Source organism: Dama dama, chromosome 30 (genome assembly GCF_033118175.1).
Source record: "Dama dama isolate Ldn47 chromosome 30, ASM3311817v1, whole genome shotgun sequence".
NCBI classification, from domain to species: domain Eukaryota; kingdom Metazoa; phylum Chordata; class Mammalia; order Artiodactyla; family Cervidae; genus Dama; species Dama dama.
In genome coordinates, this window is record NC_083710.1 from 73,282,722 (window position 1) to 73,303,491 (window position 20,770).

At 40.0% G+C, this 20,770-nt stretch overlaps 1 protein-coding gene across 14 annotated transcripts in view; it reads left to right on the plus strand.

Moving 5' to 3' along the window:
- LOC133049270 (ATP-binding cassette sub-family C member 4-like) overlaps window positions 1–20,770 on the plus strand; it is a 374,395-nt gene that overhangs the window by 150,988 nt on the left and 202,637 nt on the right. For 3 of the 14 annotated variants that reach the window (XM_061133240.1, XM_061133242.1, XM_061133243.1), the window contains 3 exons: window positions 2,566–2,738; window positions 3,179–3,284; window positions 13,254–13,388. The exons of 8 other annotated variants lie outside the window; for them this stretch is intronic. In XM_061133240.1, coding sequence (XP_060989223.1) covers window positions 2,566–2,738; window positions 3,179–3,284; window positions 13,254–13,388 — 414 coding nt within the window. Of the gene's footprint in view, window positions 1–2,565; window positions 2,739–3,178; window positions 3,285–9,748; window positions 9,837–13,253; window positions 13,391–17,579; window positions 17,978–20,770 lie in introns of those variants that run through there. 3 more of the 14 variants (XR_009691263.1, XR_009691264.1, XM_061133241.1) reach the window with 3 other exon arrangements.

A 20,770-nucleotide genomic window follows, 5' to 3' on the forward strand; every position in this document is an offset into this window, starting at 1 on the left:
AAAAGAAGAGAAGAGAAGCAAAAGGCAAAGGAGAAAAGGAAAGATATACTCATCTCAAAGCAGAGTTCCAAAGAATAGCACAGAGAAATAAGAAAGCCTTCCTAAGTGATCAATGCAAATAGATAGAGGAAAACAATAGAAAAGGAAAGACTGGAGATCTCTTCAAGAAAATTAGCAATACCAAGGCAACATTTCCTGCAAGGATGGCACAATAAAGGACAGAAGCAGTGTAGACCTAACAGAAGCAGAAGATATTAAGAAGAGGTGGCAAGAATACATGGAAGAACCATAAAAAAAGGTCTTAAGGACATAAATAGCCACAATGGTGTGATCACTCAACTTAGAAACAGACATCCTGAAGTGTGAAGTCAAGTGGGCCTTAGGAAGCATCATGATGAACAGACCTAGTGGAGGTGATGGAATTCCAGCTGATCTATTTCAAATCTTAAAAGATGATGCTGTGAAAGTGCTGCAGTCAATATGCCAGCAAATTTGGAGGACTCAGAAATGGCCACAGGACTGGAAAAGTCAGTCTTCATTCCAATCCAAAGAAGGACAGTGTCAAAGGATGTTCAAATTACCACACAATTGTACTCATTTCACATGCTAGCAAGGTAATACTGAAAATCCTTCATACTAGGCTTCAACATTACATGAACCAAGAACTTCCAAATGTACAAACTGGATTTAGAAAAACCAGAGGAACCAGAGATAAAATTGCCTACATTCATTGGATCATCAGAAAAGGAAGATAATTCCAGAAAAACATCTGCTTCATTGACTACACTAAAGCCTTTGGCTGTGTGGATCACAACAAACTGTGGAATATTCTTAAAGAGACAGGAATACCAGACCACATTACTTGCCTCCTGCAAAATCTGTATGCAGGTCAAGAAGCAACAGTTAGAACTGGACCTGGAACAACTGGTTCCAAAGCAACAATTTGCACTGGTTCCAAATTGGGAAAGGAGCATGTCAGGCTATATATTGTCACCTTGCTTATTTGACTTAAATGCAGAATACATCATGCGAAATGCCAGGCTGGATGAAGCACAAGCTGGAATCAAGATTGCTTAGAGAAATATCAATAATGTCAGATATGCATCTGAAACCACCCTAATAGTAGAAAGTGAATAGGAACTAAAGAGCCTCTTGATAAAAGTGAAAGAGAAGAGTGACAAAGCTGGCTTAAAAATCAGCATTCAAGAAACTAACATCATGACATGCTGTCTTATCACTTCATTGCGGTAGATGGGGGAAACAATGGAAACAATGACAGACTTTATTTTATTGGGCTCCAAAATCACTGCAGATGGTGACTGCAGCCATGAAATTAAAAGATGCTTGCTACTGGGAAGAGAAGCTATAACAAACCTAGACAGAATATTAAAAAACAGAGATATCTCTTTGCCAACAAAGTTCATGTAGTCAAACCTATAGTTTTCCCAATCAAACATATGGTTTCCCTATGGTTTTTTTTTTATGGTCATGTACCAATGTGAGTGTTGGACCATAAAGAAGGCTGAGCACAGAAGAACTGATGCTTTTGAACTGTGGTTCTGGAGAAGATTGTTGAGAGTCCCTTGGAGAGCAAGATCAAACCAGTCTATCCTCAAGAAAATCAACCCTGAATTTTCCTTGATGATGAAGCTGAAGCTCCAATACTTTGGCCACCCTATGTGAAAAGATGACTCATTGGAAAAGACCCTGATGTTGGGCAAGATGAAAGGCAGGAGGAGAAGGGTACGAAAGAGGACAAGATGGTTGGATGGCATCACCGACTTAATGGACATGAGTTTGAGCAAACTCCAAGAAATAGTGAAGGACAAGGAACCCTGGTGTGCTGCTGTCCATGGGGCTGCAAAGTATTGGACACGACTCAGCAACTGAACAACAACAACCTATATCATATGCTGGGGGAAATAAGATGTTGTAGTTTATTTTTCATGTGTTTTCATTCACTACAGTGCATTTATGACACAGAAGAAAATGCACTTGATTGGTCCACTATTTGTAGGATTAAACTTGGGGAAGAACCATCATCAGAATGGGCTCCAGGATTACTAATGTATAAGGGGCAGTTTGCCCATGTTTGAACTTGCATATATTAAACTTTAGAAAACAGTAAAGGGCCAATAAGATTATATCTTCAGAGAACCACATTTTCTGTAAAAATTTTTGCAAGTTTTTCTCTAGTGTACTAACTCCTATGCAAAATGTAATTTGGGAAACTTGACTCAACCACAAAGATCCTTTTAACTTTTCTGTTTCAATCCTATTGGGAGAAATAGCTTCACTTTTTGAGAGACTTCCTTAACTAGCCCCTAGGTGGGGTTTCTCGTGGATGTCCTATGGTGGGATGGGGGACACTGAGATCTTTCTGTCCTGAGCTGACTCCACCATCTTTCTCAGTGAACACTCATTGTAAGGAACTCTCCCCATCACCTGGCTATACATGTAAGATACGTAAGAAGTCCTGAGGATGTCAAAGCTCTAACATCTAAAAGGCTTATCTACTTCTGTAGCAGTTTGCTTAGAAAAATGTCATTCTTTCTGTATCCACAGCTACAACTTAAAGAATCCATCGAAGTTCTTCCTGCTAAACTGAATACTGAATTAGCAGAATCTGGCTTGAACTTGAGTGTTGGTCAGAAACAACTGGTGTGCCTTGCCAGGACTATTCTCAGGAAGAATCAGATATTGATTATTGACAAAGCCACATCATATGTGGATCCAAGGTATGGAGCTGAGCCCCCAGAAATCTTGAACTGACTTGTAAATGTGGTAAATGGAAAACATTTAGGGAATCTTTTAAATGTTTCTAAGTGCTTGCTCAGCCTCATGGATATCTGTTGATAATATTAATTGCAGAAAACAAGGGAAAAAGCCAAGACCTGTTACATGGTGTTAATATTGTTATGAGGCACCCTAAGAGAGCAGAATTCCTAAATCCAGTTCCTGATAGTTTCAAGCAATTTTGAAGGAAGACTAATTTTCCATCATTTTATGAAAAATAATAAACTTCTAGGTAGACTTTTTATACTTAGTTTTTTAGGAACAAGACTATATGTTAAAGTATTGATTTTTAAAAACATTGTAAGAATATTATAAGATATTTTTAAGTCTTAAGTCTGCTTTTCCTGTCTTTACTGAACTAAATCAACTTCTTTGTTTCTAGAACTGATAAGTTAATACACAAAAAAATTCGTGAGCGATTTGCCCAGTGCACTGTGCTGACCATTGCACACAAGTTGAGCACCATTATTGACTGTGAACTGATCAAGGTAAGACCCTCACCATTTTAGTTGTTTCCATTTATGTTCAATTTTCAGTGTATCCTTCTGTGTAAAATTTGATAGGCACCTCCATTAGTGTTTCTCTTAGTTTCGTCTCTCATTTCTGAAAGTTACTCGAATACTTAACTATACTTTTAGAATGCACTATTAAATAATATATCCAATGATATTATATTTTCATATTACAAGTTTATTTGAATTGTCATTTTTTTATGATGGCCAACCATTAAAATATTTCAAACCCAAGTTATAGTTCCATATTTTAGTGGGGTAGAACATAGTCATTTTCACTGTGTCATAGTTGTTTCAGTGTTTTTGGTTTCCCTTATCAAAAAATTAGCCTCTAATTTAGACTGCCAGGAGGTTGATAGCTAAAGTTGTAGAATTTCTCAGGAGTCCATGAGAAGAAACGGCCTAGTGAGAAAAACAGTATTTTAACTGAAAGGATTTAATGTAAAAAAATGTATTACATAGAGATTAGAGGGCTAGAAAAATGAAACACTGGGGTAATGATTTTCGAAAGCAGCTACCATATCCTAGGACAGATCTCCAGACTTGAGAACTCAGAAGAGAAGCCCTAAAGAATTGATGCTCGGACCTCTGAGGAGAGGTCACTGCCTGGTTGCTGGTCATATTTGTGAGGGGGCAGCATGGGGCTGGTTCTCCATGTGCTAATAGCTGGGCACTGGAGTCACGTCCCAGTGCTGAGGTGATGCTAGTAGCAGAATCAGGTAGAACATTAGCTGTGTTTCCCACCTTCAGTCTCCCTCTAGTGCCCCCTACTGGCAGAACCTAACAAAGGCCACCCGGCAGAAGAGTTTTTGACCTCTTGCAGTGACTTGCAGGGACCCAGCTTCTGCATCACAGATGAGAGTTTGGAAAGAAAGGTAAATCAGGGATGAGAGACTAAATAAACAACCAACTAGTCTCTTACACAATAGCTCTGTTCTGTACACACGGCAGGCTCCAGGCTTTGATCTCTGGTTATCTGTCTAGTATATTCCTTCCAGGTTTGGTTGGCTCTTTCTTCCTTAGTAATTTAATATTTCCTTCCTTAGCTTCATTTCCTTCCTCCATCTATTCCTTTTCTCTCTCTTTTTTATTTTATCTCTTTCCTTATCCTTTCCCTCTGTTTCTTGCTCAGTTTCAATAAATGTTAGAATGTGGCTTTATAAAACAAGAAAAGCGTTCCTCAAAGGAAAAACTTTGGCAGTAAATAATCTCAAGGAATGCAAGATACTTTAAGGTATTTTGATGGTATTTTTATTACAAAACAGGAAATAGTCACTAATGAGTGGTCAGTAATACCCACACTTCCTATTGTCTAAGGATAATAGTACCATCTCTTTTGACTTCTTGGGCAGTTTCTGGAATATCACCTCCTGTCCTACTTCACGTGCATTGTCGTGTGGGATCATCAGTGGGGCACCGAGTAGACACCAGGCTGTCAGCGCTGAGGCAGTGCCTGTAGCCTCACTCCCCGAGCTGGGCGGCACAAGAGTGAGCTCTGGGGAGACAGATGACAGGAGTGGGGCATCCCCGACCAAAGGGATGCTCTAGGCTCCAAGTAATGTGTCTGGTCACCTGGACTAGATATCACAGTAGGCAACAGGCTCTACCTTCAGACCTTCATGAGACATGGGGTGGCATTCAAGATTGCCCAACAGTGACTCTTAATTTCTAGAAATGTTTTGTGTCAGGGATCCTTAGTCCTTCATTTTCTGTTCTTGAATGCTAAGTGGAAAAGTAACCTTTTATTTCTAGGTTTTACCTGACACTTTACTGTTCTTACCTCTCAACATTGTATTTCAAAGACTGTCCCCCAGAGCACCATTTTTCCATGATAAATAAATGATGCTGTGAAATGTACCTGTTTCAAGCCCTTTGTCAGGCTTTAGACATAGCAGCAGAAAGGTGGCTTGATCTCCTGCTCAGTTAAGGATCTGTTCAATTAAATTCTTTGATCCTAAATGTACCCTGAAGATTTACTTTTGGTTTTTGGTATTATAGGCATTAATGGCATTAATGGTAGCAGACTCTTCTTATCATCTAATTCTTAGATATACTGTTAGCTTGAAATGTGTGGTTGGTTAGGGAAACTGAAGAAGGACAGAATTTGGAGGACATGTCACCTGGTCAGTCCTAAAGTGTTATCACTCAGCACCTGATCTGCAGATGTGAACATCTATATCCTCTGAACCAGTCAGCTTTGTTGCTATTATCAAAATACATTCATTATTTTAATGCTTTACTTACCGATTTGTTGTTCAGTCAGTCGTGTCCAACTCTTTGCAACCCCATGGGATGCAGTATGCCAGGCTTCCCTGTCCTCCTTCACTGTCTCTCAGAGCTTACTCAAACTCATGTCCTTTGAATCAGTGATACCATCCAACCATCTCATCCTCTGTCATCCCCTTCTCCTCCTGCCCTCAATCTTTCCCATCATTAGGGTCTTTTCCAGTGAGTTGGCTCTTCACCCAGGTGGCCAAAGTACTGGGGCTTCAGCTGCAGCATCAGTCCTTCCAATGAATATCCAGGGTTGATTTCCTTTGGAATTGACTGGTTTGATCTCTTGCAGTCCAGGGAACTCTCAAGAGTCTTCTCCAGCACCACAGTTCAAAAGCATAAATTCTTCGGCTGTCACTCAGCCTCCTTTATGGTCCAAATATCACATCCATACATGACTTCTGGAAAAACCATAGCTTTGACTATATGGGCCTTTGTCAGCAAAGCAATGTCTCTACTTTTTAATACATTGTCTAGGTTTGTCATAACTTTTCTTCCAAGGAGCAAGTGTCTTTTACTTACCAATATCTCCTGGCCAATTTCTATAACCTCAGATTTTTCTCTGTTGGTCAATGTCTATGAACAAATCTTTAAAGTAGTTTCATGAAGCAGTGTACTGCCCGTCACTCCCCAACTTTCTAGTTTTGTCTCACTGTGCTCTCCTTCCTTCCTTTACAGCTAAAACCACACTGATGGTCTTTCAGTTCTCCAGATTCAATCTTCACTATCTTACAATGTGCCCTCTCTAGACTGTTGGCTTAGTCTAAGGTGCCTGTGGTGGAAATGGTGAGATGGTGGGACTTGAGGTAGATAAGGAATTGAAGCCAAGTGGACTGTGTGATGGATTGAACATACGATCTAAGGGTAGAGAGAGAAGTTGATGATGGTTTCTGGGTGCAGAGACTGAGCATCTGGGTGAACGGGGAAGAAGAGGGAGAAGGGAAATGCGAGGGTTCTCTTTGGAGCCTGTCATCTTTGTGATGAATGACCTTGTTTCCAGGAAAGGATCTTACCCTTCACTGTGGAGCTGCCCTTCCCTCTCCTGTGTTGGGAGACCTCCAGTTTAAGGTTCCCTGATTGAGGTCACCAGTGATGTCATGGGGAGGTCCTACCAGGAGATGTAAGCTTGGCCCCATGTTTACATCTCAGTCTGAGCTGGTTGTGGTAGCTGACTCCTCTGGTAGGAATAACAGGATTAGACCTCAGAGCACCAAGAGACAGGCATCCCCCAGCTTCAGGGTTGGGGATTGTCCGCTATGCTCCATTCACCCCAGGTGTAAAGCTTGTATGTTATTCTAGAGCTTCTGATTACCAATCGGCTTTCAATTCAGCAAAAAAACATTACAAATAATGTTCTCTTTCTCAAACCTTCAATTTTTGAGGCAATCTTATTTTTATTGCTTGCTTTAGAACTGTAGACATTCCTTGTTTTATTGTGCTTCCCAGATACTGCATTTTTTACAAATTGAGAGCTTATCATAAACCTGCATGGAGCAAGTCTATGGGCACCATTTTTTCATCAGCATCTGCTTATTCCATGTCTCTGTGTCACGTTTTGGTAATTCTCACAATAAACCAAACAATTTTTACTATTATTGCAGTTGCTTTGATGATCTGTAACATCAATGAGCTTTGATATTACTACTATGATTTACTGAAGTCTCTGATGATAGTTAATATTTTTTAGGGCAATACCTTATTTTTAAGTTAAGGTCTGTGCATTGTTTTTTTTTTCAGACATAATGCTATTGCACACATGTTTAAGTATAGTATAGTGTAAACATAACTTCTATATGCCCTGGAAAACCAGAAAATTCATGTGACTCACTTTACTGCAATATTCACTATATTCTGGTGTTCTGAAACTGAACCTGCAATAGCTCTGAAGGATGCCTGTACCAATTCCTTTCTGGAAAGCAAGTGATTGTCTGTTCTGAAAGCTTTAAGGACATAAAGACAAGTCAATCTGCTGCAAAGCCTGATGCTTCACAGGGCGGGCTACCGGCCTAGGGGAGGGGCTGGGGAATTGACAGATTCTGACAAAGGGCATAACCGCAAGTGCTGTCACCATAAAGTCCTGTCACTGCAAGTGCTTAAGGTGTAATAATTACATATTGTTGCATGGATGAATACTTCTGCACAAAGGTAGATGGATATTTTCTTTTATTCTGTTTTTTAAAATGAAGAGTCTAACTCATAAAAATATGTTTTTGTTAGAAAAAAGCAATAAATGTGCAAGGTAGAAATAGGAAAATTTTTAAAAAATTCATAAAAGGAAGATTTCAAAATACCCACCTCCAGAAAGCAATAGTTGTATAGTGCTACAATATTATTTGGATAAAATTAGAACTATTACTAGTTTAATAATTAGTCTTATGCAAAACAGTATTTCATCAGCAGAATTTTTACAGAAACAATATATTCTTAAAATCCCCCATGTCATTAATTAATTTTCTATAGCACAATTTTAATAGCTGCCTAAAATTTCATCTTAGAGATAGACTATAATTAATCTGAAACTTTGGCATTATCTGGGCTTCCTTGGTGGCTCAGACTGTTAAGAATCTGCCTTCAAAGCAGGAGACCCAGGTTTGAACCCTGGGTCAGGAAGATCCCCTGCAGAAGGGAAGGGCTACCCACTCTAGTATTCGTGACTGGAGAATTCCATGGACAGAGGAACCTAGCAGGCTACAGTCCATGGGGTCGCAAAGAGTTGGACACGACTGAGCAACTATCACTTTCACTTTAGACATTATATGTTTTCCAAATTGTCACTTTTATTAAAAAATCTTGAAATAATTAGATAGATATAGTTTTGTCTACTGTAAATAAATAAGAGAAAAGGCTTGTTGGGAAACAACTGTGACCCAATTAATAGCTTTGTGTATGTGTTGGCTCTCTGAAGGGATTTACTCAGTTTTGTTTCGTTAAGCACCATTAATGTTTCAGAATTTTATTTTACAAAGAAATTATCTTAATTTTAACTGTCTTAAAGATGTCATAACAGCATCTAAGTTATGATTAAGCGTAAAAGTCATAACAGCAACTAAGTTAATCTTCCTTGTTTGCTCCAAAATAATGGAGCAAGACAGAAATTAGAAATCTTTTTTCTCTTAAGACTCACCACTGTCTCTACATTAGAGGGTTCTTCCTACAGATTTTAGGATTAGCTGGGTGCTTGTGACCTGCTTTCTCTGCAGCCAATAGCACAGCTCTTACCTCCAATTCTGGCACACTGCAGTCTTCATATCACCCAGATTCTCCTTAGAAGCATGAACAAAGAAGCATGTGACAACCTGCACTTGCATTAACAGTATTGTTGTCTGTGGTCCACATTTTCACTGTCTTCAGTTAGAGAATTCTTTGGAAATGAATGATGAAGAACCAAAACCAGGGACAGAAGCTCAGATTCCACCTCTTTTGTTTATAGTCAGTCTTATGATTTTATGTTTTTTATTTCTTCCTTAACACAAATCTCTTCTTAGTAGAATTATCCCCAGAGAAATCAAAACCAGAAACTATTGTAACATCCCCACCTGGAAAGCACAAAACAGCTCATGCCTAACTAGAATTTTACTTAAATTCTGTTTTTCACCTTCATGGAACATTTCTTTCAGAAGCCTACATGGCTACAATTAGAATATTTCAGAAGAGAAAACTCCTTCAAAAACTCCAAACGATTTCACTCAAGTTTTCAAAGGAAAATAACTAATATGGAGGTAGAAAGCACAGTTGGGGAGAAGAGATACTTGAAGAGGGGAGTGCTTATGAGCAAAGGCAGCAGATTTGGGGAAATGACTGTGGAGGTGACTGTAACCCAGCCTTCATCATCCCCCTGGTGAGAGACTAATTTATTATTTCAAGATCTAAGAAAGGATTTTCAGTTAATACTTGCCACGTTGCCCAGTCACTGAGAAAATCATGGCCACCCATTTTACCAATGAGGGACCATCTATGCAAATTTAGACAGCTGTCCCTGTGTCATCACCTGGCAACCAGAAACACAGATATGACACAGGTCTTCCCCTTGCAATTCTGCTTGTCAGTAAGTGGGGCTCTATCTCTATTGTTGTCATCCTTTCTTATCAGGCTTTAACTCCAACCTCTCCTGCCCCGCTCTTCTCCATGTACTCACCCACCTCTCCTTGTATTCCCCTTTTTCACAGATGGCATCTTGCTGATGAAGTTATTTTGCAATGGGTCCGTTTAATTTTTATGTCTAGACAGCTACCAGGAATATCTACACATAAACAGGTTTGATAAACATGTCTTCACTGAGCTTATCTAAACTCACTTACTTGTCCAACATAATGTATTTTTACTTAACCTACTAGAGCTTGATAAGTAATTAAGTGTTGGGGTTTCTGGAGAGATCCTGGGATTCAGGGATTATTATCACACCAATTTGAATGTGTGATTTAGTTGATAGTTTAACTTGTGTTACAGAAAGTGAAAGGTTGTCACTGACCCATGAAAGACACCAGGATTCTTGGCCTCTGGAAGAGAAGAATTCGATCTGGGGCCAGAGATGAGGTTTGATCGCTCAGAGCTTTTGTGCAATAGAGTTTTATTAAAGTATAAAAGGGATAGAGAAAGCTTCTGACATAGACATCAGAAAGGGGCAGAAAGAGTACCCCCTTGCTGGTGTTAGCAATGGAGTTATGTATCTTTTAATTAGTTATTACAATGAATCAAAAGAATGTCTCAAGTTTGTGAAAATTTTACCAGACCTCTCCCACAATTTACATTTTAGGATACCAAGATTAGAATTTAACAATAGATAGATCCTCCAGACCCACTCCTATAATATACATTCTAAGATATCAGGATTAGTCAGAAAGTTTTCAGGAAGGAGAAACTGTCCTCCAGCCAGATTCATTGTTGTTGTATAATCACTAGTACAGAGTTTAAACTGAGTTGTGTAATTGACTAAGACTAGGGAATGTAGAGGAAAAAAAAGTTTTTCCTTTTCTCCTCCTTGAGAATTCCAGACCCTCAATCTCCACTTCAAGAGCCCCAGACCCCTTTCTCCTCCTTGGGGACCCTGGACTTCTTATCAGTCTGCCTAGGAACTGACTCTCTCAAAAGGGTGGGGACATAGTGGGAAATGTTATACAACATTATTCTTATAAGGGATGTTAAAAATCCAAAACTATATCTATTTTTCTGTAAAGAAAATTTAGATTTGCCTTATGTTTATTTGTTCTGAAATATGTAGAATCTTTGATCAAGTCAGTAAATGTAAAGGCTAAGTTCGTAAAATTCTGTTTCTGGCCATTTTTCAGTCTATGTCCCATCTTAGCTCTTGTATTCCCTAACGTGACTCTTGCCTTTTGAGTTTAATTAGATCCAATTTATTTTTGCTTTTATTTCTTTTGCTTTGGGAGACTGATCTAAGAAAATATTGCTGTGGTTTATGTCAAGGTGTTCTCTGCCTGTGTTTTCCTTTTGTTTTATAGTACCCAGTCTTATCTTAGGTCTTTAAACTATTTTGAGTTTATTTTTATGTGTGGTATGAGGGATGATTCTAATTTCATTCATTTCTAGGTATGCAGCTTTCCCAGTACTGTCTAGCAAAGAGACTGTCTTTTCTTCAATATATATTCTTACCTAATCTTTCATAGATTCATTGAACATAGATATTTGGAGACCTGTGTTTTAAAACTGCAGTTTCTCTTCTTCAACATCAGGAGCAGCAGTTATGTTCCATTATGCTATGCTTAAGTTAAATTGCATGTTCAGGGCATATAAATTGGCATGCTCAATTGGCATATAGAAAATTCATTATGTGGATGAGACATTCAATTATTCTTGGACTGTTTTGAGAAAGTTGCTCTTAATGATGATTTACATTATAAACAGAAGATTAATAGGAATATATCCTTTGTGAGACTTAAAAAAATGTTTCCAATTAAATATAAAGTATAAGTTAACTGCAATACCTATGTGTGGAAAAAATAACTTGTGTCTTGTTTAGAGTTCCTAGAGTTCCAGTATATTCTCTTATTTTTCAAAAAAAAAAAAAAAAATTATCAGTTTATGTTTGGCCGTGCAGGGTCTCCGTTGCCGCGTGGCTCTCCTCTGGTTGCGGCAGACACACAGCCTTCTCACAGAGCTTCTGTTGTCCGCGCAGGCGCGGGGCGCTCAGGCTTCAGGAGTTGTGACGCGTGGGCTCAGTAGTTGCGGTGCATGAACTTACTTGCTCCACAGCCGGTGGGGTCTTCCCAGACCAGGGAGCAAACCTGGGACTCCTGCACTGGCAGGCAGATTCTTTTACCACTGAGCCACCGTAAGCCCATACCACATATTCTCTTTAGGTACATTTACTCTAAATATGACCTAAATGAAGAATTAAATTCCACTTAACATCAGAACTGTTTCTGTAGTTCTATTATTTGGCTCAGTTGTTTCAGGTACTTTCCTCCCCTCCATAACCATTAACCAAGGTCACTCATAAGTAGAAAGACAGAGTTAAGAGCCCCTTCCTCTCCCTTTCAATTTCCAGTTAGCAGGTTTATTAATGAGCAATAAAAGGGTTAAAAGGCAGGCAGCTTAAGAAAGAAAAAGAAGCAAATAAAGGTAATTTGTGAAAACAGATTCAGATCCTAGGCAGTTCAGTTTGAGCTGCCCCGTGTGCTGTGCAGGCTGTGATCACTTCAATTTGGAGCTCAACTTATTATTTACTTTTATAGTCTTATCCAAAAAGAAAACTGGATTTCTAGAAATTCCTTCTCTGCAGAGCAGTTCTGCAAAAGCTGCTTATAAAGCAACTCTTTTTGCCAGCCTTCCACTCTCATAACAATAAACTACAGCCACAGCCAACTTCAAGAAGCATCTTAACCTCTTTAACAAGGGATTCTGCCCCTCTTCTTGTTCAGTCGCTCAGTATCTCAGTTTCCAACTCTGCGACCCCATGGACTACAGCACTCCAGACTTCCCTGTCCTTCACTACTTACCAGATTGGTGATTGAATTGGTGATGTCATCCAACCATATCATCCTTTTTCATCCCCGTCTCCTCCTGCCTTCAATCTTTCCCAGCATTAGGGTCTTTTGCAGTAAGTCAGCTCTTGCCATTATGTGGCCAAAGTAATGGAACTTCAGCTTCAGCGTTAGTCCTTCCAGCAGGGGCTGACATAATCCGGGGCCCTAAAGAAATTCCAGAAGCATTTACTTTTTTCCCTCCAATATTGTGCAGATTTTCAAATCAACTTGACAATTAATTTGTACTCAGGACACTGCCATGTGGTTTATATGATGTCAACCTACTTTTTAGATAAATGCAAAATAAATTCAAATTTTCTTGAATCAAGATATTTCCCAACTTTGTGTATCTGTATAAATAGCCCTCAAAGATCAGAGTCTGAGAGCTAAAAGCACTAACTAATGATAACAACCCCAAATGCCCTGGGTAGAATATAAAATGCTACTGACTGTTCAATTCCAGTAATCATATTCTAAAATTTTCATTTTCATCCTTTCCTATAATCATATAATAATGAAAGGTCGAGCTAGGCCTTTGTCTCCCTAGTAAAACAGAGTAATCAAATCATTTAAATACCACCAGTCCTACTACCCAAATTCTCCCTGACCTGCCCCTTTTTGAAATATTGTCTGAGTTATGTTACTGGGAGATATTGTGTGCTAATGGGTTTCTTTCTGCTGTTAACAGGTTTTTGATTCAGGGACATGGAAAGAATATAGTTGGCCATATATTTTGCTGCAAGATAGAGACAGCCTATTTTACAAGATGGTGCAACACCTGGGGGAGGCAGAGGCTGCTGTCCTCGCCAAAAGGTCAAAACAGGTGAGCCTGCTGCCAGAAGCTGTAATTAAATTCGCCTCCAGGGTTCATTCTTCACAAGATCTCCACCAAGGGTCTGGGAACAAGCACTCTGTTCTCTTTTCAATGAGAAGCCACCAGAGAGGAAGCTTCATGACTGGGTCTTAACAGCATGTGGCAGGTTGAAGGCAGATCTGCTAAGAATCTGCGGCAATGCTGGGGGTGATGTCAGGATGTGTGCACCCTTCTGTGTGCACACACCTGTGCCTGAGACAGAGATTTTTGGATTCGACATTTCACATGTTCAGACTCTGGGTTCAGATTCTCATGGAGCACCGAACACTCTCGTTTTGCAGACCCTTTACATTCATTCTGATTGGTGCTCAGCACATTTGTGATACAAGGTCTGTCGAGGAATGTCCAGGAAATTTGAGAGTTTAAGGGAAAAATACTTGGAAGATTTCAATTCTAGGAAGATCTTCCAGAGAAAGGTATAGGTCTCTTCTGTTTCCTAGTCTGTAAAGAAAACCCTTACCTGAAATGATCACTTTCTCCCTAATTCTTTGTTGTTTAGAATTAGGTCCACCCCCCCCCCATGCTTCCTTTACCTTCTAGATGATGAAATCGTCATCAGGACAAATCAAGACCTCACAACACCTTCCCACTGTAGTCTGAGTGGTGCTGAAGGTCACAGAGCACTTTCTCAGAGACGAGGTGTGGGAGGCGCTAAGCACTGAGTGTGGTGTGAGGAAGGCGCTCAGTGAGGAACATCCGGGTCACGTGGGGTCTTCCTAACAGAGGTGCAGTGGTGACCAAGGGCTGGTTTAGGAGACTTAGCCACTGTCATGCAGCCATCTGTAAGTCTTTCTGGAACCAGGTGGGGGTAGGATTGGGGTTGATGGGACGATAGAGGGAGGGAAGGAAGGTCTGGTGTTCTTACCCCTTAACATGCATGGCATGGCTCGGGGTGGGATGTGGCTTCCCCATTGAAAATTTATCTCTGGATGTTAAATTATGGGTATATTTTCCATTCTTCATAATTTTCTGCCTTTCCCAGATTTCAATTGTAAATAGAATAAGATTATTTGTGTAATATTTAAAATGTCTTAAAGAAAATATTTCCCAGTACTTTAAATACTTCTATATGAAAGATTTATCTAAAATGTGGCCTAAGTTCATCACTGTCTCCTCTCAGTCCTCTCTAGAAATGAGGAAATGCAGACCAGGACTTTCCAGTGCTCATCGGATAAACTTCCTGGGTCCCAAGGCTGGCTGAAGAGTTGTCAGAGTTCGAGTTCGTGCTTAGGTTTAGGGAAAAGGAAGCCTATGTTTTGAACTTTTCATAAATACTTACACTGTGTGCAAATGTTGAGAAGCTGAACAAGGAACTCTGTATTTTTTTATGCCTGAAATTCACAGAGTGCTTTTATCCACTAGAGTGTCTCCTAGTCAGACCATCCCTCCTGAGACCTCGAGAGCCAGGAATCTCCCAAACCCTTTTGCTCTTTTGACCTTAGCCATTTCACATCAAAAAGAGGTGTTCCCACCTGTGTGTCAAAAACTTCATTTCAAAACTATATTATCATGACATTGAGTAATGAGAAATAGAACATAGAATTTTAGATTGGTCCAGATAATAAGATAATAGGATTCAACCCTCTCTTTGTACAGGTGAGGAAACTAAGGTGCTTTAGAAGGATGGTGTCCCTATGTATATAACTGGTGTTATGATAGTTTGCAGCAGACACAGAATTATAAATTTTTTCTTCAGTAAATATTTTAAATCAAGTCTAACATACATACTGAAGCAGACATAGGTCATAGAATTAGAAATCTTGTGATTTCTGGTCTGGTAATCTTACACCTACTCTAACAATATTCATGGTAAGTTACATTTGTATAGTTCTTTATAATTTATGTTCTACAGTTCTCACATGTATGATTTCACATAATCTCCTGACTGTACATTTTTATCTCATGTCATTGATGAGGAGAGTGTGTCCAGAGCTCACCCAAGGTCCCAGAGCTGGTCCAGGAAGCACAGAGGGGGAATTGCTGAGGGAGGCTGGGTGCTGTCCTAGGTACTGTGTTCTGTGTCAAGTCTGAAAACACTGCTCCTGTCACGTGGTAGCCAAGGTAGGGCCAGTCACTGAAGTTCACAGGGTGGCAGGACCTCACTCTTGGATTTCAGTCCTGCCACTGGCTCAGGTCACCTCTACAGAAAGAAAAGCAGTTCTTAATTCTTATCCCATCTTGACATTATTTCTGTATACTCTACATCCTCTTAGGAGGATAAACTGTCAGATTATCAGCTTTTTCAATGTGCAAGCATCAGATATCAATGTATTGTTCAGAGCTATAACACCAGGAGCATTAGGTTAAGTCACAAGGTTTCACTCTATTAGAACAATTCATTCATCTGAAAAGAAAACCCAACATCTGGGAGAAGGTGCCTCAACATAACATTTTCTTGAATTTGTAGCTCAGGGGAGCTGATCACTGTCTGATTTACCCTTTTGGATGATCCTTGAAATAGTAGAGAAAGTCCCTTTTAGATACATAAAGCTAAAGGGGGCAGTAGTTTGCTAGGGCTACCATACAAAGACCAAAGAGTAGGTGACTTAAACAGCAGAAACTTATATCCTCACAGCCCTGGAGGTTGGAAGTCTGAGGTCAAGGTGTCAGCAGGGTTGGTTTCCTCTGATGTCTCACTCCTTGTCTTATAGACACCATCTTCTCTCTGTGTCTCGCATGCTCTTCCCTCTGTGTGAGCCTGTGTCCTGGTCTCTTCTTATGAGAACTCCAGTCTGTTAGATTAGGACCCACCTGTATGATTTCATTTTAAATTTATTGCCTCTTTAAAGATTCTGTCTCCAAATACAGTCACAATCTGTGGTACTGGGGACTTAGGACTTCAACATGTAAAATTGGAGGTGAGAGGGTAACAGGCAGGAAGACCAGGGGTCTTCATGGGGCGGGAGTAGGCTGCAAGTGTCAGACATTTTTAATGTCTCTCTTAAGCTGCAGGAGGAAACAAACTATTAGTGTTTTATTTTTTCCCCTTCTCTATCCAAATTTATATCTGCCAAAAAAGAAATGCAAAAAGATACAATTGTTGTCTGAGGAGGCCTTACAAATAGCTGAGAAAAGAAGCAAAGCTCAAGACAAAGGAGGAAAGGAAAGATAGACCCATGTGAATACAGAGATCAAAGAATAGCAAGGAGAGATAAGAAAGCCTTCCTCAGTGATCAATGCAAAGACAGAGGAAAACAATAGAATGGGGAAGACTAGAGATCTCCTCAAGAAAATTAGAAATACCAAGGGAATATTTCATGCAAAGATGGGTACAATAAAGGACAAATGGTATGGGCCTAACAGGAACAAAAGATACTAAGAAGAGGTGGCAAAAATACACAGAAGAACTATACAAAAAAGATCTTCATGACCAAGATAATCACGATGGTATGATCACTCACCTATATCAACACCTGTTGGAATGTGAAGTCAAATGGGCCTTAGGAAGCATCACTACGAATGAAGCTAGTGGAAGTGATGGAATTCCAGTTGAACTATTTCAAATCCTAAATGATGATGCTGTGAAAGTGCTGCACTCAATATGCCAGCAAATTTGGAAAACTCAACAGTGGCCATAGGACAGGGAAAGGTTGGTTTTTATTCCAATCCCAAAGAAAAGCAATAGCAAAGAATGTTCAAACTACTGCACAATTGAACTCATCTCACACACTAGCAAAGTGATGCTCAAAATTCTCCAAGCCAGATCTCAACAGCATGTGAACTGTGAACTTCCAGATGTTCACACTGGATTTAGAAAAGGCAGAGGAACAAGAGATTAAATTGCCAAAGATCCATTGGATCAAGGAAAAACCAAGAGAGTTCCAGGATAAAGCAAGAGAGTTCCAGTTCTTATTTTACTCCTGGAACTTTGTTGACTTTGCTTTATTGACTATGTGCCTTTATTGACTAAGTGCTTTACTGACTATGCCAAGGCCTTTGACTCTGTGGATCACAACAAACTGTGGAAAATCCTTCAAGTGATGGGAATACCAGACCACCTGACCTGCCTTCTGAGAAATCTGTTTGCAGAACAGGAAGAAACAGTTAAAACTGGACATGGAACCACAGGCTGGTTCCAAATAGGGAAAGGAGTATGTCAAGGCTGTATATTGTAACCCTGCTTATTTAACTTCTGTGCAGAGTACATCATGAGAAATGCTGGGCTGGAAGAAGCACAAGCTGGAATCAAGATTGCCAGGAGAAATATCAGTAACCTCAAATCTGAAGATGACACCACCCTTATAGCTGAAAGCAAAGAAGAACAAAAGAGCCTCTTGATGAAAGTAGAAGAGGAGAGCAAAAAAGTTGGCTTAAACTCAACATTCAGAAAACTAAGATCATGGCATCTAGTCCCATCACTTCATGGCAAATAGATGGGAAAACAATGGAAACAGTGAGAGACTTTTTTGGGGGGCTCCAAGCTCACTGCAGATGGTGACCGCAGCCATGAAATTAAAAGACACTTGCTCCTTGGAAGAAATGTTATGACCAACCTAGACAGCATATTAAAAGGCAAAGACATTACTTTGCCAACAAAGGTATGTCTAGTCATAGCTTTGGTTTTCCCCGTAGTCATGTATGAGTGTGAGAGTTGGACTATAAAGAAAGCTGAGTGCCAAATGATTGATGCTTTTGAACTGTGGTGTTGGAGAAGACTCTTGAGAGTCCCTTGAACTGCAAGGACATCCAACCAGTCCATCCTACAGGAAGTCAGTCCTGAATGTTCATTGGAACGACTGATACTGAAGATGAAACTCCAATATTTTGCCCACCTGATGCAAAGAACTGACTCATTTGAAAAGGCCCTGATGCTGGGAATGATTAAAGGCAGGAGGGGAAGGGGGCAACAGAGGATGAGATGGTTGGATGGCATCACCGACTCAATGAACATGAGTTTGAGTAAGCTCTAGGAGTTGGTGATGGACAGGGAAGCCTGGTGTACTGCAGTTCATGGGGTCACAAAGAGTAGGGAAGGACCAAGCAACTTAACTGAACTGATACAAATTTTTTTTTTTTTATTATATATATTTTTTTCCAGTGGGTTTTGTCATACATTGATATGAATCAGCCATGGATTTACATGTATTCCCAATCCCGATCCCCCCTCCCACCTCCCTCTCCACCCGATTCCTCGGGTCTTCCCAGTGCACCAGGCCGGAGCACTTGTCTCGTGCATCCCACCTGGGCTGGTGATCTGTTTCACCATAGATAGTATACATGCTGTTCTTTAGAAATATCCCACCCTCACATTCTCCCACAAAGTTCAAAAGTCTGTTCTGTATTTCTGTGTCTCTTTTTCTGTTCTGCATATAGGGTTATCGTTATCACGTTTCTAAATTCCATATACATGTGTCAGTATGCTGTAATGTTCTTTATCTTTCTGGCTTACTTCACTCTGTATAAGGGGCTCCAGCTTCATCCATCTCATTAGGACTGGTTCAAATGAATTCTTTTTAATGGCTGAGTAATATTCCATGGTGTATATGTGCCACAGCTTCCTTATCCATTCATCTGCTGATGGGCATCTAGGTTGCTTCCATGTCCTGGCTATTATAAACAGTGCTGCGATGAACATTGGGGTGCACGTATCTCTTTCAGATCTGGTTTCCTCAGTGTGTATGCCCAGAAGTGGGATTGCTGGGTCATATGGCAGTTCTATTTCCAGTTTTTTAAGAAATCTCCACACTGTTTTCCATAGCGGCTGTACTAGTTTGCATTCCCACCAACAGTGTAAGAGGGTTCCCTTTTAAAAAGAGGTTTCTTTTAAAATTCTGTGTTGCCTGAACTTAACTTTTCTCAAACCTTGAGCTCACCAATGTGTTTTCCTTATGGCAATGTTTGTCTTAAGCTATGTTAATGAACTATGTATTTACCCTAGACTCTGTCTTCAAGTAGGTTTCCCTTAAGGCTCAGAATGGACTTGAGAAACCAGAATGTTTTACTCATGCAAATGTTCTCTTAAGCTATGTCAATGAGACTGTATTTGCTTAGAAACCTGTCTTTCTTCAAGATTCATGTCAATCATTTTATGGCCAGGGACAACTCACCTTTTGCCAATGTTACCTCAAAATGCACATTGTTTGTGAGGGGCCTGGTGCCAGTCTCTGAGTTTTGAGATATGCCCTTTCTCTAATTAACAGATTGCTAGTAGCTATATGGATCTTCCCTGTAGCTCAGAGGGTAAAGAATCTGCCTGCAATGCAGGAGACCTGGGTTAGATCCCTTGGTCGGAAAGATCCTCTGGAGAAGGGAATGGCAATCCACTGCAGTATTCTTGCCTGGAGAATCCCATGGACAGAGCCTGGCAGGCCACAGTCCATGTGGTCACAAAGGGTCGGACACGACTGAGCAACTAACACTACTACTACTAGTAGCCATATAACATCCACCTAAAGACTAGTAGGGGGCACTCTTTCTGCCCCCTTCTGACGTCTATGTCAGAAGCTTTCTCTATCTTTTATAGTTTAATAAAACTTTATTACACAAAAGCTCTGAATGCTCAGGCCTCATCACTGGTCCCAAATTGAATTCTTCTCCTCTGGAGGCCAAGAATCATGGCGTCTTTTGTGCTTCAGCAACAGCCTTTCAGAGGGGACACAGTTCAGCTCCAAGAATAAATTCTTGTCATCCATTCTGTCCTGTGACGAAGCAGATCAGGTAGAGGTTTTTTGAAGTTTCTTTGTTCCCAGTGTGTAACAGAGGTGTCATTTTGTCTATTCATGAAATCAGCTAATACGGCCCAGCAGTTATAAAATTCTCACATCCTAGCTCTAGGAGCCTGGTTCAGTTGGATAGATGGAGGAGGCACTTAGCATCCATGTGGTCTTGTGTCCCCCAAGGTCTCTGAGCCTCAGGTCCTCACCTTTGTGTAGAGCAGGATTACTGCCTTGCTGGCTTCTTCACACTTATCACAGGGATCAGATGAGAGAGCTGATGCTTAAGTGCTTTGAGAATATAGAGCATTCAATGGTATAAAAGTGGGATTATTTTGTAAAAGGTTGTAGGTAGAAACCTTGCCTCCCAATAATAAAACAAATATATCCATAATTCTTCTAGGTCGCTTTAGAGACTCTAAATCAGTTGTCCCCAGCTGCTGAAGATCCTTTGTAGTATTCAGTTCAGGTATTTCTGGCCATGAAACAAGTCCTTTTCAGTTAAATTTGCTAGAGTAAAATTTTCTTTATAAAAATTGTATTGAGAAGTGTTATGGAGAAAGGAATGAGATGATTTTGGAAAGACTATTAAGCAGTAGAAAATGAAATGAATTTTCTTTTGTTCCTTTAACTCTTTTTAGTTTCACCAAAAAAGTACATAAGCATATAATCACCAAA